The sequence below is a fragment of the Zonotrichia albicollis genome, chromosome 30 (assembly GCF_047830755.1).
Source record: "Zonotrichia albicollis isolate bZonAlb1 chromosome 30, bZonAlb1.hap1, whole genome shotgun sequence".
In the NCBI taxonomy this organism is placed as follows: Eukaryota; Metazoa; Chordata; class Aves; order Passeriformes; family Passerellidae; genus Zonotrichia; species Zonotrichia albicollis.
The window spans coordinates 3,377,808-3,399,743 of record NC_133848.1 but is presented as its reverse complement, the minus strand read 5'-3'; the positions used below and the strand labels follow the sequence as shown (position 1 = coordinate 3,399,743).

The 21,936-nt window shown below is 60.4% G+C and overlaps 4 protein-coding genes across 6 annotated transcripts; 3 read left to right on the top strand and 1 right to left on the bottom strand.

The window, feature by feature from the left end:
- The first annotated feature begins 1,669 nt into the window (after positions 1-1,669).
- Positions 1,670-10,815, top strand: HDGF (heparin binding growth factor). The gene is made up of 6 exons (XM_074529236.1): positions 1,670-2,114; positions 7,663-7,739; positions 7,828-7,966; positions 8,057-8,233; positions 10,258-10,448; positions 10,538-10,815. The coding sequence occupies exons 1-6, from the start codon at positions 2,028-2,030 to the stop codon at positions 10,542-10,544; spliced, it is 678 nt and encodes a 225-aa protein (XP_074385337.1). The 5' UTR covers positions 1,670-2,027; the 3' UTR covers positions 10,545-10,815.
- A 1,268-nt stretch (positions 10,816-12,083) lies between these two features.
- MRPL24 (mitochondrial ribosomal protein L24) lies at positions 12,084-14,809 on the top strand. Its single transcript, XM_074529237.1, has 6 exons — positions 12,084-12,234; positions 13,092-13,282; positions 13,938-14,033; positions 14,124-14,227; positions 14,304-14,434; positions 14,523-14,809. The coding sequence occupies exons 2-6, from the start codon at positions 13,103-13,105 to the stop codon at positions 14,657-14,659; spliced, it is 648 nt and encodes a 215-aa protein (XP_074385338.1). The 5' UTR covers positions 12,084-12,234; positions 13,092-13,102; the 3' UTR covers positions 14,660-14,809.
- Positions 14,810-14,859: 50 nt separating this feature from the next.
- METTL25B (methyltransferase like 25B) lies at positions 14,860-17,886 on the bottom strand. The gene is made up of 7 exons (XM_074529229.1): positions 17,751-17,886; positions 17,358-17,485; positions 16,831-17,118; positions 16,697-16,759; positions 15,882-16,576; positions 15,153-15,340; positions 14,860-15,073 (listed from the first exon to the last, which is right to left on the bottom strand). The coding sequence occupies exons 2-7, from the start codon at positions 17,475-17,477 to the stop codon at positions 14,883-14,885; spliced, it is 1,545 nt and encodes a 514-aa protein (XP_074385330.1). The 5' UTR covers positions 17,478-17,485; positions 17,751-17,886; the 3' UTR covers positions 14,860-14,882.
- On the top strand, positions 17,759-21,158 carry ISG20L2 (interferon stimulated exonuclease gene 20 like 2). Of its 3 annotated transcripts, none has more exons than XM_074529230.1 (5): positions 17,759-17,985; positions 18,288-18,987; positions 19,935-20,135; positions 20,765-20,910; positions 21,078-21,158. In XM_074529230.1, the coding sequence occupies exons 1-4, from the start codon at positions 17,795-17,797 to the stop codon at positions 20,876-20,878; spliced, it is 1,206 nt and encodes a 401-aa protein (XP_074385331.1). In that variant the 5' UTR covers positions 17,759-17,794; the 3' UTR covers positions 20,879-20,910; positions 21,078-21,158. The 3 variants fall into 3 exon arrangements, with proteins under 3 accessions (XP_074385331.1, XP_074385332.1, XP_074385333.1); XM_074529231.1 differs by lacking the exon at positions 21,078-21,158 and adding an exon at positions 20,975-21,033; XM_074529232.1 differs by lacking the exon at positions 21,078-21,158 and having other exon boundaries at positions 17,904-17,995; positions 20,765-20,902.
- The last annotated feature ends 778 nt before the right edge of the window (positions 21,159-21,936 follow it).

Here is a 21,936-nt window from a genome sequence, read left to right as displayed (position 1 = left end):
TTTTTACTGTCTCACATAGGTTTTGCACTGTTTTATATTGGTTTAAAACCAGTTTTGCACTGTTTTATATATCTTTATGCCAATTTTACACTGGTTTACACCATTTTATGCCAGTTTTACATGGTTTTTACACCATTTTGGTGCTGTTTTATACTGGTTATGCGCTGTTTTACACTTACTTTTCATGGCTTCACATTATAGTTTTGCACTGTTTTACATTTTTATATATCTTTATGCCAAGTTTGCACTGTTTTACACGATTTTACACCAGTTTTGCACTGCTTTAATGTTTTTTACACCATTTTTTGTGCTGTTTTACACTGGTTATTTACAGTGTTTTACATTCTTTTACACCTGTTTTTCACATTATAGTTTTGCACTGTTTTACATATTTTTTTACGCCATTTTTAGTGCTGTTTTACAATGGTTATTTACACTGGTTATTTCCAGTGTTTGACACTGTTTTACACCTGTTTTTCACATTCTAGTTTTTCACTGCTTTGCACATTTTTACACCATTTTTGTGCTGTTTTACACTGGTCATTTGCAATGTTTTACACTGTTTGACACCTGCCTTTCACATTCCAGTTTTGCACTGTTTTGCACATTTTTACACCATTTTTATGCTGTTTTACACTCTTTTTGAACTGTTTTACACCTGTTTTTCCCATTACCATTTTACACTGTTTTACATATTTTTTACGCCATTTTGGTGCTGTTTTAAACTGGTTATGCACTGTTTTACACCTGCTTTCCCCATTGCCATTTTACACTTTTACATGTTTTTAACACCATTTTTGTGCTGTTTTACACTGCTTATTTACAGTGTTTTACACTGATTTACACCTGTTTTTTACCTTATAGTTTTGCACTGTTTTACATGTTTCTTACACCATTTTGGTGCTGTTTTGCACTGTTTTTGCATTCTTACGCTGGTTTTGCATGAGTTTAAAACCACTTTTGCACTGTTTTACACAATTATATGCCAGTTTTGCACTCTTTTGCATGTTTTTTACACCATTTTGCTGTTTTACACTGGTTATTTAAAGTGTTTTGCACCTGTTTTTCCCATTATAGTTTTGCACTGCTTTAGGTATTTTTACACCATTTTTGTGCTGTTTTACAACGGTTATTTACAGTGTTTTACACTGTTTTACACCTGTTTTTCACCTTATAGTTTTACACTGTTTTACATGTTTCTTACACCATTTTTGTGCTGTTTGTTTTACACTAGTTATTTACAGTGTTTTACACCTATTTTTCCCATGACAGGTTTGCACTGCTTTACACATTATTTACACCATTTTTGTGCTGTTTCACCCTCTTTTTGCGTGTCTTTACCCCCTTTCCCTCTGTTTTCCATCCATTCTGCCCGCTCCAACACCCAACTCCCCCCTGTTCCACACCGAGCTGTCCCTCCCCGTCCCCTGGTGACACACCGCGGGTTGGTGCCACCCGCACGGGGCACATTTTGGGTATTTTTGGGGCATTTTGAGGTATTTTTGGGGCATTTTGAGGTATTTTTGGGGTGCTTTGAGGTATTTTTGGGGTGCCAGGAGCGCGCACGGCGCTGTGGGCGGGCGGTGCGTGAGCGCGCCCAGGCAGCGCTGCGAGCTCCGAGCGCATCCACCGGCAGCGGGAGGAGGAGGAGGAGAAGGAGGAGGAGGAGGAGGAGGAAGGGGAAGGGTGGCCGGGGGGGTGGGGGGGGTGGCCGAGGGAGGGAGCAATTGAATTTCAAACACAAACAACCGCATGGGGCTCGGGCCCTCCGCCGCTGCGCCGCGCCGCCGCTGACCCCGGCCCGGGGGGGCAGAGCAGCCGCTGCCTCTCCCCCTTCGCATTTGGGAGGGTTTTTTTGCTGTTGTTGATTTTTTTTTTTAGATTTTTTTATATTTATTTGGCTAATCCCCTGCCTGGCCGGGTTTTGCCTCCCAAAGTTCATCCGTAACCCCCCCTCCTCCCCTCCCCCACCCCCCCTCCCCCCGCCCGCTCCCCCGGTCCCGGGAGGAGCCGCCAGCCCAGCCAAGATGTCCCGGTCCAACCGGCAGAAGGAATACAAATGCGGGGACCTGGTTTTCGCCAAGATGAAGGGTTACCCGCACTGGCCTGCCCGGGTAAGGAGCTGGGCTAAGGGGTGGGAGGGTGGTGGGACACCCTCGGTGCTCTCCCGGTTCTCTCCCGGTGCTCCCCGTTGCATAACGCGGGGGGATGGGGCGCACCGGGGTCAGGCTGCCCCGGTGGAGCGGAGCGGCGGGGGGGGTGTGTCCGTACCGGGGGTCAGGCTTTGATCCCCCCCCCCCCCGGATCTTCCACCGGGGCCGGGGTCCAACTTTGCCGGCTCCTTATGTAAGGCCGGGCCCGGCGGACTCGGGGGTTATTCGGTACCGAGGCTTGCTGAGGCGCTTTGGGACATTTCTTTGGGTTTTAAGGGGGGTTTCATGTGTTGGAAACAACATCCCGGGCTCCCCCAGGGCCCTTTTTGTGCTGTTTATTCATTTCTCTCCCGGTGGAACGGACGGGAGGGGGAGATCACGGGTGGAGACCGCGTGGCTTCTGGCACCGCGTGGGAGCGGGGACCCCCCGGTACCGGCAGCGGAGCACGAGGCTGGGCCAGCCCGGGGTGACCCCTCCATCCCCCGGGACCGGTACCGGGGGGTCCCTGCTCCACGTGGGGCCGCTCCATGAACCCTTCCCGCTCATGGGAAGGGCCAGCTCGCCCCCTTTGCGCTTCACTGATGATTTTGGGGGGTTTCAGCCAAACCGGCAGAGCCCCGAGCGTGTCCCCCCGGTTCTCGGTGGCCTCAGAGGTGCCACAGAGGTGGCAGCGCTTACGCCGAGAGTTTGGCTTTAGAAAATCGATAGAATTATTGAGGACTTAGGACGGGGGGAAGGGACCGAGGGGTGCAGGCCCCACCATGTGCCAGCACCGCCGGTGTCCCCTGAGGGTCCTGGGTGTCCCCTGAGGGGGCCATGAGCCCGGGACCCCCGCGATAAACCCCAAACCATGGGGCCCGTGGGCAGCTCTGGCTGCACAACACGGCGCTGGTTATTTTTAAGCGGTTGATGATGCAGTTTAAAATTTCCTTGGAGTGTTTTTCACCTCCCCCCCCCTACACACACACACACACACTCTCTCCCCTCACGGCCTCGCTGCAAAGGGCACCGGGGGCTGCCTGCAAACCCCAAATTGAGCGGAAAAAAAGGACGGAATGGGGGCGATAGGGCTTTAAAGGCCGAGGATCCCTCCCCAGTGCCCCCCTTCCCCTGGCGGATTTGAATAACTTTTGTTTGGTTTGTCGGGTTCTGGCGGGGAGGCCGGGAGGGGGTTGGGAGCCGCTCGGATTTGGCACCGGCCCTCCCAACGCGCATTTGAAAGCGGCTTTGGGCGAGGAGGAGCCACAGAGAGGATCCCTGGGAGCTTCCACACTGCCTGCTCTTCCTTCCCTCCCTCGGGGGGAAAAGCGATGCTGCCCCCCGGCTGATCCATCCTCCTGCACCCCCCAATCCTCCTGCAGCCCTCATCCATCCCAATGGGGTCTGGGGTGATGCCAGCTCGGGGCTCCAAAGCCTCGTGGGCTCAGCTCCCACTCATCTCATTTCACACCCCGCTCATCTCATCATTTGACCCCCACCATCATATTTAGGGCAGGCAGGGAATGGTTTTTTGGTTTTTTTCCCCTCTCTCTCTGGCTGGGCTCCCCAAAGCCAAGGGGGTTTAGGAGCAGAGCCCTCCCCACCGTGACTAATCAGGCAGGGCTTGCCCGTGACTAATCAGGTGCTGTGATGAAACCTTAGCCGGCCACGCGTGGCGTTCCATGGGGTGTTTGTTTCCAACCAGGTGTGGCTGGAGCTCAGAGATAGGGCAAGAAATGGACGGGGGAGGGGTTGTTCCCTCCCTTTCTTCCCCTGGGGATGGCACCTGGTGCCGTTCTCCAACACCAGCAGCTCGGTGGAAAGCTCTCCCTGAGAGGGGCAGTGTTAAACAGGGGGGAGACTGAGGCACCAGAGTGGGAGATGAGTTGCTGGCACTGGAGGATGATGCTTGCCTCGTTTTTTCCCTCACCCTTTCTCTGCAGGGTCCCTTATGGCAGACCCTTGTTGTTGGTGCTTCCCTGCCAGATCTGCAGCCCCTTTTCATACAGAGCTCTGGGACAGCCAGGGAGCAGGGCAGGGGATGAGGCAGGAGCAGCACATGGGATCCTGGCACCTCTGGCATACCCCTGACACCCCCCCTGGCATCTCGGACAGCCCCCTGGCACCACTGACATCTCCCTTGGCCCTTCTGACATCTTCCCTGACCCCCCCCCTGGCACCCCTGACATCCTTCCTGGTACCCCTGACATCCTTCCTGGTACCCCTGACACTCCCCCTGGCCCCTCTGCCACCCCCCCTGGGCCCTCTGACATCCCCCTGGCCCCTCTGCCACCCCCCCTGGCACCCCTGCCACCCCCCCTGGCACCCCTGACAGCCCCCCTGGGCCCTCTGACATCCCCCTGGCCCCTCTGCCACCCTCCCTGGCACCCCTGACACCCTCCTGGCACCCCTAACACCCTCCTGGCACCTCTGACGTCCCCCCTGGCATCCCTTTTCTGAGCATCTCCCATTCTCCTAGCTGTGCCATAGGGTCAGGATCCTTCTGGGCCATTCCCTCTGGAATTTGGTGCCCGTTGCCAGCCTGGTGCTGCTGGGATGGGGCCCAGTGATGCCCCCAGGACTGAGGAGAGCACCTGGGTGGCACCCATGAGACTCAGGAGTGCCACCCAGTGCATGTGCCCCCCTCCCCCATGTGCTTCATGGACCGTGTGTGACCCACATGAGTTAATTCCATTAATGAATTAATTAATTCCTGTGCCAGCCTTGTCCCGCAGGGGGGAAACTGAGGCAGGGAGGGCAGGGCAGGCTGATCCAGTGGAGCAGTGGCAAAGGTGAAGAGCAGAGGTTGGGGGCAGAGTCCAGCTCAGGGGTTTGTGCCCGTCCCTCCCCTGCCACGCTCCAGAGCTTGGGGACATTCCCAGCCCCTTTCAGACCCCTGGGTGCTGCCCCTGGGCTGTGACACCGGTGCCATTGGCAGGGGGACAGCAATGGGCACCTGGACTTTACCCTGGCACTGCAGCCGTGTGTCTGTCTGCTGCCACTGTCCGGACAGACAGACACGGGCTGTGACAAAGCCTATCATGGGCCAGTTTGAGCAGTGAGGTTTTTGGGTGGGTTAGCACTGTCTACATTATCAGTGTCCCCAAAGGGGTGCCACCCTCCTGCCCTGTGTCCCCGCACCCCAAAATCCCTGCCTGGCCCTGCAGATAGAGCCAGCACATGCCCTGGGGGTGCAGGAGGGGCTGATAAAGGGATGGGAGGGGTGGGCTGGGTAGAGAATCCCATTGCCAGAGGGTCCCAGGTGTCCCATGGGGGGCTGGGCTGGGAATCCCAGTGCCAGGGGGTCCCAGCAGTCCCATGGGGGGCTGGCAGGGATGGGCAGGGGATCCCATTACCAGGGGGTCCCATTTGTCCTTCGGGGGCTGGGAGGGGATGGGTTGGGCTGGAATCCCATTGCCAGGGAGTTCCAGCTGTCCCTTGGGGGGCTGTGCAGGGATTCCCACTGCCAGGGGGTCCCAGCTCCATGGAGCCCCTCAGTTCCTGAGCTGGGGACACGGTGACACAGCGCAGCCATCCTGGAGCTGCTGCCTTTCCTTGGGGAAGGAGATTTGGGAACTCCAGCAGGGTGCTGGCACTGCCAGGGGCTGTGGGGTCCCTGTGGGTCCCTGTCCAGGCCTGGCATGGGGAGGGTCTGTGTGCCAAGGCTGATGGGGCCTTTGGCACACTGTGACCTGCAGGAGCGTGGCCTGGGGGAAGCTTCCCTGGGAGCTGGGCCGGGCCGTGCTGGGCTGGGCCGGGCCGTGCTGGGCTGGGCTGGGCTGGGCTGGGCTGGTGGCCGCCCCTCTGAGTCACAGCATCCCCTCCTCCACCTTCGGTGCCACGCAGGGATGGAGCTGCTGCTCCCAGCTGCCACCATGGGCCAGGGACCCTCTGGGAACTGTCCCTGCTCATGGAGTGTCCGCTGGTGCCACTGGGACATGGCAGTGCCAGGAGCCCCAGGGCTGTGGGTGGGAGCACGTCAATAATCCTCAAACACCCCCTGGATCCTGGTGCAGGACCTGTGTGCCCCAAACCATGCTTGGGCAGTGGGGATGGCACAAAGACACGTCCCAGCTGGGAGTGGGCATCACACCAAGCCTCCACCACATCCCCAGTGCCCCTCCCAGTACCCCATGCCCTCCGTGTGCCCCAGGGCTGTGCCAGCAGTGCCCCTCAGCACAGGGACGAGCGTTGGTGCCATCCCCAGCTCTGTGAAGGAAACCAGGACAAACTATTGGCCAGTTCCACCCTGTCACAGCACCCTGGCCCTGCTGGCTGGGGAAACTGAGGCAGGGCAAGCTGTGGGGGTCACAGTGACAGAGGGAAGGTTGTGCCATGAGTCAGCAGAGCACTGGGACAGGAGCTGGCACCCCGGCTGCCCGGTGACAGTGACGTGCTGGCGCCTGCCCCGAGACCCCCACCCGCATCCTCCTTCAGCTCCTTGCACCTCCCTTTGAGGTTTTCTCGGGGAATTTATGGCTGCTGGCTGCAGGGGGGGTTATTTTTAGCTGCTATAAAAAGCAGCCGGAGTTGCTTTCGCTCCCTTCCCGCTCGGCGCCTCGGGATTATTCACGCTCGGTGGAGCAGCACCTGCCTGGGGCTGGCACCGGCTGCTGCCTGACCCCAGAGCCCTGCCAGGCTGTCCCCTTGTCTGCTGACCCCCTTCTGGCCAGGCTGTCCTCCCCTGGCACCCCAGTCCCCATTGCTGGCCCAGGCTGGGGGCGATGCCGTGGCACTGCCTGAATTTGCTGAGTGTGTCTGAGCTGGTCTAGATAAGAGATTTAGGGGGGAAGGGGTGGGAGAAGGGGAGCCCTGCTGGCCCCCACACCATGGGCACCCCGTGTTCTGCTGAGCGCTGCTGTGCCAGCTCTGTGTCCAGACTGTGGGGGGATTTCCAATTAATTTTCCTTTCCTGAGCTGTGCCCATCAACAGGACACTGGAGGGGATGTCCTGGGGGCATCTGAGGAGCTGTGGCATCACTGGCAGCACCTGAATTTGCTGAGTGTGTCTGAGCTGGTCTAGAGTAGAGTTTGTAGGGGAAGGGGAGCCCTGCTGTCCCCCACACCCGTGGGCACCCCCTTGTTCTGCTGAGCACTTCCTGCCAACACTGTCTTCAGACTATGGGGAACTCCCAATTAATTTTCCTTTCCTGAGCTGTGCCCATCCATAGGACACTGGAGGAGATGTCCTGGGGTCTGAGCCTGAATTTGCTGAGTGTGTCTGAGCTGGTCTAGATAAGAGATTTGGGGGGCAGAGGGTGGGAGAAGGGGAGCCCTGCTGGCCCCACACCTGTGGGCACCCTTTGTTCTGCTGAGCACCTCCTGCCAGCAGGAAATTAATTCCCGATTAATTTTCCTTTTCTGAGCTGTGCCCATCCATAGGACACTGGAGGGGATGTCCTGGGGACATCTGAGGAGCCTCAGGAGATGTCCTGGGGACATCTGAGGAGCCCCAGGGGATGTCCTGGGGTCTGAGGAGCCCCAGGGGTCTCTGCCCTCTCCTCTCACCCCGTCCTTTGTGTCCCACAGATTGATGAGATGCCAGAAGCTGCAGTCAAATCCTCCTCCAATAAGTACCAAGTCTTCTTCTTCGGGACCCACGAAACGTGAGTGGGAGCTGGGGCTCACAGTGAGTTTGGGAGGGGTGAGATCCCCCCCTCTACTCCCACCCCTCACCCTTTTCCCCTGGCACAGGGCATTCCTGGGCCCCAAAGATCTCTTCCCCTACGAGGAGTGCAAGGAGAAGTTTGGCAAACCCAACAAGCGGAAAGGGTTCAGCGAAGGTTTGTGGGAGATCGAGAACAACCCCACAGTCAAAGCCTCCGGTTACCAGGTGGGTCACGAGCTGGGGGGGCTCCATCCCAGCTCCCCCCAACCTTTCCTCCCTCCTGGGAGCCCCCTGTGAACCCCTCCATGCCCACAGCCCACCCAGAAGAAGAGCTGCCCCGAGGCGGCCGAGCGGGAGCCCGAGGGGGACGGGGACAAGAAGGGCAACGCCGAGGGCAGCAGTGACGAGGAGGGGAAGCTGGTGATCGACGAGCAGAGCAAGGAGAAGAACGAGAAAGGAGGCAGCAAGAGGAAAGCTGAGGATGCTTTGGAGGTACTGGGGGCGCTGGGCAGGGCTGGGGATGTTGGTGACAAGGGTGGGGATGTTTGGGACAGGGGATGGAGATGTTGGGGACCAAGGCTGGAGATGTTTGGGACAGGGGTGGGGATGCTGGGGACAGGGAATGTTTGGGACTGGAGATGGGATGTTGGGGACTGGGGCTAGAGATGTTGGGGATTGGGATGTTTGGGACCAGGGGTGGCTGGGACAGGGGATGGGGTTATTTGGGGACAGGGAATGTTGGGGATGGGATGGAGGTATTTGGGACAGGGGATGGGGATGTTTGGAATAAGGGCTGGGCATGTTGGGGAGAGGGGTTGAGGAGGTTGGGAACAGGGATGGGAATGTTGGGGACAGGTGTGTTTGGAACAGGGGATGGGGATGTTGGAATGGGGGATGTTTGGGAGGGGGGGATGTTTGTGACAGTGGATGGGGGTTTTTGGGACAGGGGCTGGGGATGTTGGGGACGGGCTGGGGATGTTTGGGACAGGGGATGGAGATTTTTGGGACGGGGATATTGGGGAGAGGGAATGGGGATGTTGACAGGAGTGGGGATGTTTGGGACAGGGGATGTTTGGGACAGGGATTGGGATGGGATGGTTGGGAGAGGGGATGGGGGTGTTGGGGACAGGGGATGGGGATGCTGGGGATGGGGGGTAGGGATGTCTGGGATGGGAATAGGGGTATTTGGGAATGGGGATGTTTGGGACAGGGGCTGGAGATGTTGGGGACGGAGGCTGGTGATGTTTGGAATGGGAATGGGGATGTTTGGGGGTGGAGATGTTGGGGACAGGGGATGTTTGGGACAGGGGATGGGGGTGTTTGGGGATGGGCTGGGGACAGGAGATGGGATGGGATGTTTGGGACAGGGGATGGGGATCTTAGGGATGGGAATGTTTGGGACAGGGCTGGGGATGTTGGGGATGAGGATGGGGAGGTTCGGACGGGGATGGAGATTTTTGGGACAGGGGACAGGGGATGGAGATGTTGGGGACAGGGGCTGGGGAGGTTTGGGACAGGGGATGGGGATGTTTAGGACAGGGGATGTTGGGGACACAGGCTGGGGATGTTGGAGAGAAGGGATGGGGATGTTGGGAATGGAGGATGGAGATTTTTGGGATAGGGGATGAGGATGTTGGGCACAGGGGATGCTGGGTACAGGATGTTTGGGACAGGGCATGGGGATTTGGGGGACAGGTATGTTTGGGACAGGGGACAGGGGATGGGGATGTTGCGGACAAGGATATTTGGGATGGGATGGGGATGTTTGGGTCAGGGGCTGGGGATTTTGGGGGTAGGGGATGGGGATGTTTAGGACTGGGGATGGTTAGGACAGAGGCTTGGGGACAGAGGCTTGGGGATATTTGGGGACAGGGGCTGGGGACAGGAGATGTTTGGGACAGGGGATGGAGATGTTGGGGACAAGGGACAGGAGATGGGGATGTTTGGGATGGGGGATGTTGGGGACAGGGCTGGGGATGTTGAGGACAGGGATTGAGATGGGATGTTTGGGAGAGGGGATGGGGGTGTTGGGGACCCAGAATGGTGGGGACAGGGACTGGGGATGTTGGAGATGGGGGACAGGATGGGGATGTTTGGGACAGGGGGCAGGAGATGGGATGTTTGGGATGGGGGATGTTTGGGACAGGGCTGGGGATGTTTGGGAGAGGGGATGGAGATTTTTGGGACAGGGGATGTTGGGGACAGGGGCTGGGGATATTTGGGGACTGGGGATGGGGATGTTGGGGATGGGATGTAGATATTTGGGACAGGTGACAGGGAATGGGGTGTTCGGGACAAGAACTGGGGATGTTTGGGATAAGGGCTGGGCATGTTGGGGAGAGGGGATGGGGAGGTTTGGGACAGGGGTGGGGATGTTGGGGACGGGGCTGGGGATGTTGGGGAGAGGGGTGGGGATATTTGGGACAGGGGATGTTGGGGACAGGGATTGGGATGTTTGGGACAGGGGCTGGGGATGTTGGGGACAGGGGCTGGGCTGACCCAAATTCCCCCCACAGGACTCCCCCAAACGCCCCAAGGATGCAGAGGGGCAGGAAGGGGACAAGAAGGTGGCCAATGAAGAGGCCCCCAAGGAGGAGCCCAAAGCCAACCCAGGAGAGGGGGACAAGAACAGCGACGCCGCCGACACACCGGCCACCAACGAGGCCAAGCAGGAGGGCAAGGAGGACGTCAGAGACCACAAGGAGAGGTGAGGAGGGTGTTCTGAGCCCTGTCCCCACAGCCCCCAGGTTTTGGGGGTTCTGACAAGAGCCTGGCTCTGTTTTTGGCCCCTCACAGCCTGTAGTGGCTTCCCTGGCGAGCTGATCCTTCCCCCTGGCTCCTGGTGCTGCCCCACGCCGGCTCGTCGTGTCCGGAGCTCCAGACAAGGAAATTTCCAAAAGAAAACAAAAAAAAACTACAAAAAAAAAAAAAAAGAAAAGAGAGGAATGCAGAGCAGCTGGGTCCTGCCCCCGAGCGCTCTGTGCCTGCCCTGCTGTGGGCACACGCTTTGTGTTGGCGATTCCTCGGGGCTGAGCTGTTGATTTGAAATAAAAGCGAATCTTGCCTTTTTAAAAGTGCTTGTGGGACCTGGGTGAGCCCCTGGAACCCCTGAATGAGGGGGTTTGGTACCCTTTGGGGCTGCCAGAGCCTCTCTGGCAACACAGGGACCATGGGGAGAGATGGGACTGGGGCAGGGGAAGGGTTTGGAGAGGAGTTAAAATAGGAACTGCAGGATCACAGAATGCCCTGAGCTGGATGGGACACGAAAGGATCCACTCTCACTGCTGGCCTCAAAATCCCAGCATTGTCTAAACACTCCTTGACCTCTAGGATCATGAAATTATGGGGTATCCTGAGCAGGGAGGGACCCACAGGGCTTAGTGAGCTCTGGCCTTGCACAGGACACCCCAAAATGTTCCCAATGCCAACCTCCTAGAATGTTGTCCAAGCACTCATATTTTATGCTGGAATAGTGGAATATCCTGAGCTGGGAGAGACCTGTCAGGATAATTGAGTCCAGCTCTGGCCCTGCACAGGACACCCCAAAATGCTCCCTGTCTGAGTGTCCTAGAGCCTTGTCCAAGCACTCAAATTTTATGCCGGGATAGTGGAATAGACACTGAGCAGGAAGGGACCCATCAGGATAATTGAGTCCTGCTCTGGCCCTGCACAGGACACCCCAAAATTCTCCCAATCCCAGTGTCTTAGAGCATTGTCCAAGCATTCAGCTTTTATGCTGGAATAGTGGAATATCCTGAGCAGGAATAATCATGATAATCGAGTCCTTCGTGCTCTGGGCCCTGCACAGGACACCCAAAAATGCTCCCAATACGAACCTCCAAGAATGTTGTCTGAGCACTCAGCTTCTCTGCTGGAATAGTGGAATATCCTGAGCGGGAAGGGACCCACAGGGTTCATTGAGCTCTGGCCCGGCTCAGGACACCCCAAAATGCTCCCAATCCCAATGTCCTAGAGCCTTGTCCAAACACTCATATTTTATGCTGGAATAGTGGAATATCCTGAGCAGGCATAATCAGGATAATCGAGTTTGGCTCTGGACACCCCAGAATGCCATCCTGTGCCTGAGGGCCATGCCAAACGCTCCGTGAGCTGTGTCAGGCTCAGGGCCGTGACCGTCCTTGGCTGCTCTGTCCCACACGCACAGCCCGGCCTGGAGAGGCCGAACTGGGCCAATTAGGCCGTGCCTGGGTCCCTGCACAGAGGACAGCACTGACCGTCCCCTGCACCTGCACCCGAGGGCAGCGGCAGAAGATGGAGCCGTGGCCGGACTACAGCTCCCGGCAGCCGCTCACCGTGGGCCGGGGCTGAGGGCCGGAGGGACGGTGGGACTACAGCTCCCGGCGTGCCCCGCGCTAGGACCACAACTCCCGGCGTGCCTCGCGCTAGGACTACAACTCCCGGCGTGCCTCGCGGCTCCGCAGCGCCGTGTCTTGGCCGCGCCCCCGGAGCGCGGGAGCGGCGCGGCCCCTCAGGTGAGAGGGGTCGGGACCGGGACCCCCGAGGGGGCTCTGCGGGGCTGTGCTGGGGGGCTTTGATGGGGTTCGGGGCCCTTTGGGGGCGGCCGGGGCTCTGCGGGTGTCGTTCCCGGCGGGGGGGAGGAGGTGTGTGCTCTACGGGTCCCCTTTGGGTGGTGGTGGGGCTTTTGGAACCGGAGGGATCATTGCGAGTCAGGGGGGTCTTTGAGGTATCCATGGGGTCCTTCGGGTGTGGGAGAGACTCTGCCCGTGTCCCCCTCTGTGGGAATGAGCTCTGTGGGAGCCCTGGGTGCTCCTTGCTGGGGTCTCTGCCCGTGTTCCCCCCTCATCCTCACCAGGGCCAGGTGTGACCCCTCGGTTCTCCTCGGGGAGTGGGTGGCTCTGCAGGTCCCCTTTGGAAGTAGAGGGTGCTTTGCAGAACACTGGGGTCCCCTTTGGGTGTGGGGTGCCCTGTGGGATCCCTGGGTCCCTCCATAGTTAAGGGACGGCACTCCAGTACCTGGATCCCCTTTGGGCTGTGGGGAGTGAGAGTCTGTGGGATCCATGGGTCTCTCCATGTGTGAGGGATGGCTCTGCCAGTACCTGGATCTCCTTTAGGGGAGTGAGGAGGGTGACAGTCTGTGGGATCCCTGGGTCCCTCCATAGTTAAGGGATGGCTCTGCAGTACCTGGATCCCCTTTGTTGGGGGGGGTGGGAATCTGTGGGATCCCATTTGTGGGGGGCTGCTCTGCCAGACGCTTCCCTCCCTTCAGAGGGGGCTCTGGATGGGTTGGGGTGACTCTGCCAGACCCACACCTGGACACAATGACCCTGGTGAGGATGAGGGGTGTCCCCAGAGCTCCCTGCCCTCCCAGCCCGCAGCACCATGCGTCTGTCGGTCCTGCTGAGCGCGGCAAGGCCGCGGCTGCCCCCGGGCTACCGGCACGGCACATGGCCGCCCGACTCTACCACAGCCCGGCTCCGCAACCCCCCGGGGCAGCGCCGCCGCAAGGTCTTCGTGGAACCCATCGCCAAGGACGACTGGAAGGTGTTCAAGGGTGACACGGTGAGGCCCCACCCTGTGAAAAATGCATGTATTTTATGATTGGCTTTTCGCAAATATTCAAATGGATATTAGATGTGTTGTGTTAGAAAGTAATGCTGTGTTAATTCTCTTAAGTAGTGTGTTAAATAGAGTTTTAGGTTATAAAAAATGTTAAAATAGAAACGATATGTGTAGGATACTTTTTTTAAAGAAAGGACTCACAGTGAGATAGCAGCCACAGGACACCTGAATCTTTCAGAGAAAGAGAATTTATTGCCCCATTATCAGGAGAAATGAACTTCTTCCCGCCTCAAAGGCGCTGTTAGGATTCAGAGGAAGAAGTTGATGATGACCAGACAGAATCCTGTGTTTGAATGGAATTTATGCATCATGTATGAAGTGTATGAATGTGCAACAGGCTGTTGCTTTTAAGAGTTAATCCTTTGTTAACGTGGGTCCTTTTTCAGGCTGGTGCTGCCCAGAAAAAGATACCCGGACATCCATAACTCTTTGTATTTATTGTCTCATATTGCCCTAATTCAGTTTGTCCCAATTATTATTACTCTAATTGCATTACTATTTTTTATAACCATTTTATTACTATTAAACTTTTCAAATTTTAAAAACAAGTGATTGGGCGTTTTTCACACACCTGTGCCCCTCTCCCCACCCGCAGGTGCAGGTGCTGGCCGGGAAGGATGCGGGGAAGCAGGGCTTGGTCAGCCAGGTGGTGCAAGCCCGCAACTGGGTGGTGGTGGAAGGACTGAACACGGTGAGGCCACAGCAGGGAGGGCTGCAGGAAGCCCTGGGGAGGCTGAGGTGGCCACAGGGCCTTCAGTGACCCCATGGTGTCCCCTCACAGCACTATCGCTACGTCAACCGCACCGCCAAATACTCGAGCACCTACATCGCCAGCGAGGCACCTCTGCTGCTCAGCCAGATCAGCCTGGTGGACCCTGAGGACCGGTAAAACCTGGGTGGGGGGCGCTGAGGGGTCCCCCACTTTGCTCCTGCCTGGCACCAACGCTGTGTGCCCACGCAGGAAGCCCACGGAGGTGGAGTGGAGGTTCACGGAGGAGGGCGAGCGCGTCCGCGTGTCGCTGCGCAGTGGCCGCATCCTGCCCGTGCCCCCGCAGCCACGCAAGGATGGCATCGTGCCCGAGCAGTGGATCGGTGAGAGGGGTGCCACAGGGGGCTGGGGGCACGGGGAAGGGCACACAGAGGGGACAGGGGGGTCAGTGTTGTCCCTGTGCCCACACAGATGGCCCCAAGGACACGTCACAGGAGGACGCGCTGGCCAAGACGTACCGGCCGTCGTTGAAGACCTTTGAGGAGGAGATCATGGATGCCATGGGCATTGTGGAGACACGAAGGGCCAAGAAATCCTACTGGTATTAACTGGGGGAGCTGGGAACCTAGAAATCCTCCTGGTAGTAACTGGGACAGCTGGGAGCCCCCTGAGGAAGACCTAGAAATCCTCCTGGTATTAACTGGGGGAGCTGGGAGCCCCCCAAGGTGGGCTCTGCAATAAACACCCCCTCCATTTGTTCTGTTTGCAGTGTGCAATGCTTTCAGTGTGGCACCAACTCACAGCCAGCCCTGGAGTGTACAAATCCTGGGTTTATTGGTGGTTCTGCCCCTCCCTGGGGGTCTCTGCTTCCTCCACATCCTCATCCTCGCTGCTGTGCCCATCCTCACTGTCCTTGGCCAGCCCAGCCAGCGCTGTGGCCAGCGGGGTCCGTGCAGCCACCAGCACCAGGTTCCGTGGGGAGAACCTGGGGTTGAACAGGGGCACGAGGGCACAGTGGAAACCTGGGAAAAAGGGAAAAAGGAGAGTTGGGAGAACAGAAAGAGAGGAAACAGCATGGGGAGGATCCATGCCCATGCCCACCTTGCTCCCGCAGGTAGAGCAGCCGGTCCAGCAGGATCAGGGTCTCCACAAGGGGTGCCAGGAGCTGCCCCAGGGTGCAGAACGCCACCACCTTGTGCTGCTGCTCCAGCATGGCCCCCACAGCCCCTGAGTCCAGTGGGACCCCCTTTGGGTCCAGTCCTGCCAGGGGCAGCCCCAGCTGGGCGTATCTGTCATGGAAGAGGGGCAGGGGAGTGCCAGGCAGGGCTCCCCCAGCCCCAAACGCATGAGGAAGATCCCAAAAGGGAGTTCTCCCCTCCCCAAACTCACTGCAGGGCCAGGAAGGGACACAGAAGGTTGATCCCACTCCCCAAACTCACAAAGAGAGTTCCAGAAAAGAGTCTTCCCTCCCCAAACTCATAAGGAGGGTCCTAGAAAGGAGTCCTCCCCTCCCCAGTCTCACTGCAGGGCCAGGAAGGGACACAGGAGGTTGACCCCACTCCCCACACTCATGAAGAGGGTCCCAAAAAGGGGTTCTCCCTCCCCAGACTCACAAGGAAAGTTCCAGAAAAGGATCCTCCATCCCCAAACTCAGCAGATCTCCCAGAAAGGGCTCGCTGGTGCCACCAGGGGATGCACAAGGAGCATTCCCCATGCCCAGACCCACTGGTGCCCACCAGGGGATGGATGCACAAGGGGCATTCCCCATGGCCAGACTCAGTGGTGCCCACTGGGGGATGCAGAAGGAGCATTCCCCATGCCCAGACTCACTGTGTGAAGCTCAGGCTGTGTGCCTTCCTGCCAGGCTGCAGCCCCAGGTGCCTCTTGCTGGGCTCAGCGGCGCGGATCAGGCTCTCCAGCACGGCGCGGTAGCAGTGGGCACGCAGGTGGGCACTGCCCTCTCTCAGCCGTGCCTGGTACTCCTCCAGAGCGTGGCACGCCGCCTCCCGTGCCCGGTAGGACAGCTGGTGCCCTGGCAGTGCCGCCACCGAGGCGCTCAGCGGGTACCCAGGGTGCTGCTGCTGCTGCTCTGGGGCGCTCGACAGCTTCATGTAGCAGCAGCCCACCAATGCCACGGCAGCCACGGCGGGGCTGCGGGCAAAGTGGCACAGCAGGGCAGGCCCCAGGTCCCCGCAGGCGTGCAGCCCTGTCACCAGCACCCTGTGCCCGTCCTCGGAGCCCCCCGGGCCCCCCAGAGGGTTGCGGGCAGCAGGGCCGGCTCCCGGCGGGTCGGGGGGCAGCAGGAGCTCCCCCCAGGGGGCTGCGGGGTCCAGGCGGCCGGGGATGTGCTGAGGGGCACAGGGGGGGCACGGGGAGGGTCTCCTGTGTGCCAGGGCTCTGGGTTTGGCCAGCTCCTGCAACAGCTCCTGGTCAAAGCGCTCGGCCAGGGCCGACAGGCGGGCGTCGCTCTCCACGGCAGTGACCCTGAGCCCCAGGGCGAAGGACAGGAACCGGGACAGGTGGCCCTGGGGGGGACAGGGCTCAGATGGGCTGGGGGAAGGACATGGGGGGATCCCTGGGGGGGTCAGGGGCTCAGCTGGGCTGGGGGATCCCCAGGACGCCCCTCCCTGTCCCCCTGCTCTCACCTGCCCCGCTCCAACATCCACCACGTGCTCACAGCCGGTGGTGCAGCTCAGCCTCTGCAGCAGCTGTGGGGAGAGCGGCTCTCAGGGGGCTCTTGGGGGGGCTGGGGGCTCAGGGCACGGCTCGGGGCACCCACCTTGCCCAGGCGCTGGATCTCGTGCTGTTTTTTGGGTTTGACGTGGCGGCGCAGCAGCGGGGGCAGGCGGCAGCTCTGGCACGGCGGGCGCGGGGCCGATCCCGGGCAGCCCCGGGGGAAGGCCAGGGCACGGGCAGCGGCCCCGAATGCCAGCAGGGACAGCGGCCAGGCCGCCCCCGGGCTCCCCCGGCCCCCCAGGAACCCGGCCAGCTGCTCCGGGGTGGCACCGGCCAGGGCAGGCTGCCAGGATGGGGGCAGCTGGGACCACAGGTCCTCCGTGAAGAAATCCTGCGGGGACAGGGGGCAGCGTGGGGGGGACAGATTGGGCGTCACAGGTTGGGGGGCCACGGCTTGGAGAGGGCACAGCCTAAGGGGACCGTTCAGGGGTCAGAGCTCAGGGGTCACAGCCTGAGGGACACAGCCCTGGGGGACAGAATAGGGATCACAGCTCAGTGGGCACAGCCCGGGCACAGCTCAGTGGGCACAGCTCAGTGGGCACAGCCCGGGCACAGCTCCGGGACACTCACAATGACGAAGGCGTCGAGCAGGGGCCGGTAGAGGCTCAGCAGGCGGATGATGTCGGCGGCTCTGCGCTGCTCCGGGCTCTGCCATGACGGCTCTGGGGCAGCACGGGGCGCGGCCGCCATGGCGGCTCCTGGGGGACATCAGCAATGGCACCCTGAAGCCACGCTGGCACCCTGAGACACCCTGGCACTCTCACCCTCAGCCCTTGCACCGTGAAGCCGCCCTGGTACCCTGAGGCCACCCTGGCACTCTCATCCCTCCCGGGCTCTGCCCACGCCATTCAGCACACATATGACGTAATTTGATAGTGACGTCACGCGTGAACGCGTCCCGCCGTGACGTCACGCAGCAGTGACACCAATCCCCCCACACCGAGTCGCCATGACATCACTCACCCCCGGGCACCTGTGACGTCACCGGTCAGGCCGCCACACCGGGCATGCCGTCGCCGATGTTCTGTGACGTCGATATGACGTTATCATACACGTCACGCAGACGCCGCGCGACCGCGCGCGTGTCCCTCAGCGCCCGGCGCCGCCGAGTTCCCGCCGCGGCGCGCGCAGATGACGTCACTGCCGGGACCGAGCCGGCCGCGTGTTTCCCGGGAACTTCCGGTTCCGGGGGGCGGAGGTGAGCGGGGGTATGGGCGAAACCGGAGGGGCTCCGGTACCGGGGGTCGGGGATTGCCGGGGCCGGGAGTCCCGGGGGTCGGGGTTTCCGGATACCGGCACTCCCTTGGATCGGGGGCTGTCGGTACCGGGAGTCCCGGGGGTCGGGGGCTGTCGGTACCGGGAGTCCCGGGGGTCGGGGTTTCCCGGTACCGGCGGTCCGGGAGTTCCCAGTGCCAGGAGTCCCGGGGGTGGGAGGTTCCCGGTACCCGGGGTTTCCCGGTGCCCAGGGTCCCGCCGCTGACCCCTCTCTCCGCCCCACAGCGTCCCCGCCATGGACGATCTGATCCTCAACGTTGACTTCTCCGCCCCGGAGCGCCGCTCCAAGAAAGAACCGGGGAACCGAAAGCACCAGAACTTCGTGCGGCGGCGCCGGGAGCTCGAGCGCCGCGGGGTCCTGCGGCAGAAACAGCTCCCGGCAGCAGCACCGGGAGCGCCCCGGCCGGGCCGGACACGGCGTGGGGGGGCCAAACGCTGCCCCAAGGAGAACGGTGCTGCCACCACCTCCCGGTGCTCTCCGGTATCGCAGAACGGCCCCAAGGACAAGGCTCGGGGGGCGGCACAGAACGGTGTCACCGGTACTGGAGCCAAGGGGAAAGATCAGGGGGAGGCCCAGAACGGCCCCACCGGTACCGGTGCCCCCACTCAGAACAAGATCAAGGCTCGGGGGGCGGCCCAGAAGGGCCCCACCGGTACCGGGGCCAAGGCCAAGGCTCGTGGGGCTGGCAGTGCCCCCCCGGTGCCCTCCAAGCTGGTGGCCCTGGACTGTGAGATGGTGGGCACGGGCCCCGGGGGTCGCACCAGCTCCCTGGCGCGCTGCAGCATTGTCACCTACGAGGGGGACGTGGTGTACGACCAGTACGTGCGGCCCGAGGCGGCCATCGTGGATTACCGGACCCGCTGGAGCGGCATCCGCCCGCGGCACATGGCACAGGCCGTGCCCTTCCGCCGGGCACAGCAGCAGGTCAGCCTGCGTGGCACACAGAGAGGGATGGGCACGGGGATGTGTGGGGCTGGGCTTGGGGGACATGGGGATGTGGGGTATGGGGTGTGGGGGACAATCGCCACAGGGCAGGGAGGGACAATCCTTGTGCCCCACATGGCAGGAGGGGACAGTCCCTGTGCCCCAAGGACAATCCCTGTGCCCCACAGGGCAGGGCAGGGAAGATCCCTGTGCCCCATATTGTGGGGGGGACAAACCCTGTGCCCCACAGGGCAGGTGGGGACAATCCCTGTGCCCCACAGGGTAGGACAGGGACAATCTCTGTGGCCCACAGGGCAGGGGGTGACAATCCCTGTGCTCCACAGGACCAGCAAGGACAATCCCTGTGCCCCACAGGACAGGGAGGGACAATCCCTGTGCCCCTTGTGCCCATAGGGCAGGCAGGGACAATCCCTGTGCCCCACAGGGCAGGAGGGGACAATCCCTGTACCCCTGGGGACAATCCCTGTGCTCTATAGGGCAGGCAGGACAATCCCTGTGCCCCACAGGGCAGGTGGGGACAATCTCAGTGCCCCAGGGACAATGAGGAGAACTCATGGGCTGGGGCAGGGACTGAGGGGTTGCAGTGCCACGGGTGGAGGGCACAGGGTTGAGATTTGCAGCCCAGGGGGCACAGGGATTGTCCCCATCTGCCCTGTGGGGCACAGGGATTGTCTCAGGGGTACAAGGATTGTCCCTGCCGTACCCTGTGGGGCACAGGGATTGTCCCTGGGACACAGGGATTGTCGCCCCCTGCCCTGTGGGGCACAGGGATTGTCTCAGGGGTACAAGGATTGTCCCCACACTGCACCACCCCCACTCATCCCCACACTCTGCCCCAAGGGGCTGCCCCCATTCCTAGGGGTGCAGAAACTTCCCCCAGAGCAGGGCTGGCCCTGCTGGGGTCTCACCCCCCTTCTCTCGTGCAGGTGCTGCAGATCCTTGCTGGCAAGGTGGTGGTGGGCCACGCCATCCACAACGACTTCAAGGCTCTGCATTACTGCCACCCCAAAGCCCTGACCAGGGACACGTCGCAGATCCCGCTGCTGAACCGCAGGGCTGGCTTCCCTGAGAACGTCAACATCTCCCTGAAACGCCTCACCAAGGCCCTGCTCAACCAGGACATCCAGGTACCCTGGGCAGCCCCTCACCACCCCAGGGGACAGTGGGGAGGGAGGGGGAAAGGTCTGAGACACCCTGAGTTCAGCCATGGCTGCCAGTCCTGGAGTGAGGCTGCCCCGTGCCTCAGTTTCCCTTTCCCTTTCAGCTCAACCCCTGCAGCCTTGGGAGGTTTTTTCCCCTTTATGCACATCCCACAGTTTTGTCTGCACCTCCCCAATTTTCTCTGTATCCCCAAATCTGCCTGTACGCCCCTAAGCTCCCTGCACCCCTCTAAATCTCCCTGTATCCCCAAATCTGCCTGCATCCTCCCTAAATCCCCCTGCACCCCCTAAGCTCCCTGCACCCCCCCAGAGCTTCCTGTACCCCCAAATCTGCCTGCATCCCTTTAAGTTTCTCTATACTCCCCTAAGCTCTCTGCATCCCCCCCCAAATCTCTCTATACCCCCCTAAGCTCCCTGTATCCCCCTAAATCTCCCTGCATCCCCCTAGAGCTTCCTGTACCCCCAAATCTTCTGCATCCCCCCACCCCACAGCTGCCTGCACTCCCTAATCTCTGTACATCACCGCCCCTCCCTCTCCCAGTTGTGGCTGCCCCCCCAAACTGGGAGCTGTGGCCACTTTGTGTCTGTGCCCACAGGTGGGGAAAAGCGGCCACTCCTCGGTGGAAGATGCCCGAGCCACCATGGAGCTCTACAAGGTGGTGGAGCAGGAGTGGGAGCAGCACCTGCAGCAGAACCCCGAGCAGAAGTGACACCCTGGGGGATCAGAGTGACACCCTGGGGGCTCAGAGTGACACCCTGGGGGGCTCAGAGTGACACCTTGGGGGATCAGAGTGACACCCTGGGGGGCTCAGTGACACCCTGGGGGGCTCAGTGACACCCTGGGGGGATCAGAGTGACACCCTGGGGGATCAATGACACCCTGGGGGGCTCAGAGTGACACCTTGGGGGGCTCAGTGACACCCTGGGGGATCAGAGTGACACCTTGGGGGATCAGAGTGACACCTTGGGGGGCTCAATGACACCCTGGGGGGCTCAGAGTGACAGCCCTGGCCTGGTCCTGCCTCTGGGAGGGCCCACAGTGACGCCCCCAGCCTGGTCCTGCTTTTAGAGGGTTCCAGAGTGATGCCAACAGGGCTGGTCCTGCCCTTGGGGGGGCTCAGAGTGACACCCCCAGCCTGGTCCTGCTTTTAGAGGATTCCAGAGTGATGCCAACAGGGCTGGTCCTGCCCCTGGGGGGGCTCAGAGTGACACCCCCAGCGTGGTCCTGCCTTTTTGGGGGGGCCCACAGTGATGCCAACAGGGCCGGTCCTGCCTCTGAGGGGTCCCACAGTGACACCCCCAGCCTGGTTCTGCCTTTGGGGGGGCTCAGAGTGACACCCTGGGGGTCCCACAGTGACACCCCCAGCCCGGCCCTGCCCCTCCAGGCTCCCGTGAGGCGCTGCCGTGTCCGTGGCTGAGGAGGAGCCCGGTGCGATGTCCCTGTCCCCAAGCCTGCCGTGCCTTGTGCCGCTGTCCCCATGGCGTGGGCAGGGCCTGGGATGAGGATCAAACTTCTTCCCCTCCAGGGGAGAAACCCAGAGGGGTCTCTGGGATTCTGCACCCCCAAAACGCTTCGGGGCTGCTGGAGAGACTTTGGGGCATCCTGAGCACACCGCCCCCATTGCTGGGGCGTGGGGAGTGGAGCAGGCTCCATCCTCCTCCCCAAACTACCTCTGTGGGCGCCAGGATCTGCCTGGGGGCTGCGGCTGGGATCGCATCCCTCTGCAAAATCCCTGCTCCGGGAGGTGGGGTCACATCCCTGTGCAAA

Coding starts and splice junctions, on each gene's coding strand:
- HDGF (XM_074529236.1), top strand. CDS start 2,028: ATGTCCCGGTCCAACCGGCAGAAGGAATACAAATGCGGGGACCTGGTT. Junction 7,740..7,827: donor TTCTTCGGGACCCACGAAAC/GTGAGTGGGAGC, acceptor CCCCTGGCACAG/GGCATTCCTGGGCCCCAAAG. Junction 8,234..10,257: donor AAGCTGAGGATGCTTTGGAG/GTACTGGGGGCG, acceptor TTCCCCCCACAG/GACTCCCCCAAACGCCCCAA.
- MRPL24 (XM_074529237.1), top strand. CDS start 13,103: ATGCGTCTGTCGGTCCTGCTGAGCGCGGCAAGGCCGCGGCTGCCCCCG. Junction 13,283..13,937: donor AGGTGTTCAAGGGTGACACG/GTGAGGCCCCAC, acceptor CCCCACCCGCAG/GTGCAGGTGCTGGCCGGGAA. Junction 14,435..14,522: donor CGTGCCCGAGCAGTGGATCG/GTGAGAGGGGTG, acceptor GTGCCCACACAG/ATGGCCCCAAGGACACGTCA.
- METTL25B (XM_074529229.1), bottom strand. CDS start 17,477: ATGGCGGCCGCGCCCCGTGCTGCCCCAGAGCCGTCATGGCAGAGCCCG. Junction 17,119..17,357: donor TGCTCGACGCCTTCGTCATT/GTGAGTGTCCCG, acceptor CTGTCCCCGCAG/GATTTCTTCACGGAGGACCT. Junction 15,074..15,152: donor GCTCTACCTGCGGGAGCAAG/GTGGGCATGGGC, acceptor CCTTTTTCCCAG/GTTTCCACTGTGCCCTCGTG.
- ISG20L2 (XM_074529230.1), top strand. CDS start 17,795: ATGCCGTCGCCGATGTTCTGTGACGTCGATATGACGTTATCATACACG. Junction 17,986..18,287: donor TCCGGTTCCGGGGGGCGGAG/GTGAGCGGGGGT, acceptor TCCGCCCCACAG/CGTCCCCGCCATGGACGATC. Junction 20,136..20,764: donor TGCTCAACCAGGACATCCAG/GTACCCTGGGCA, acceptor CTGTGCCCACAG/GTGGGGAAAAGCGGCCACTC.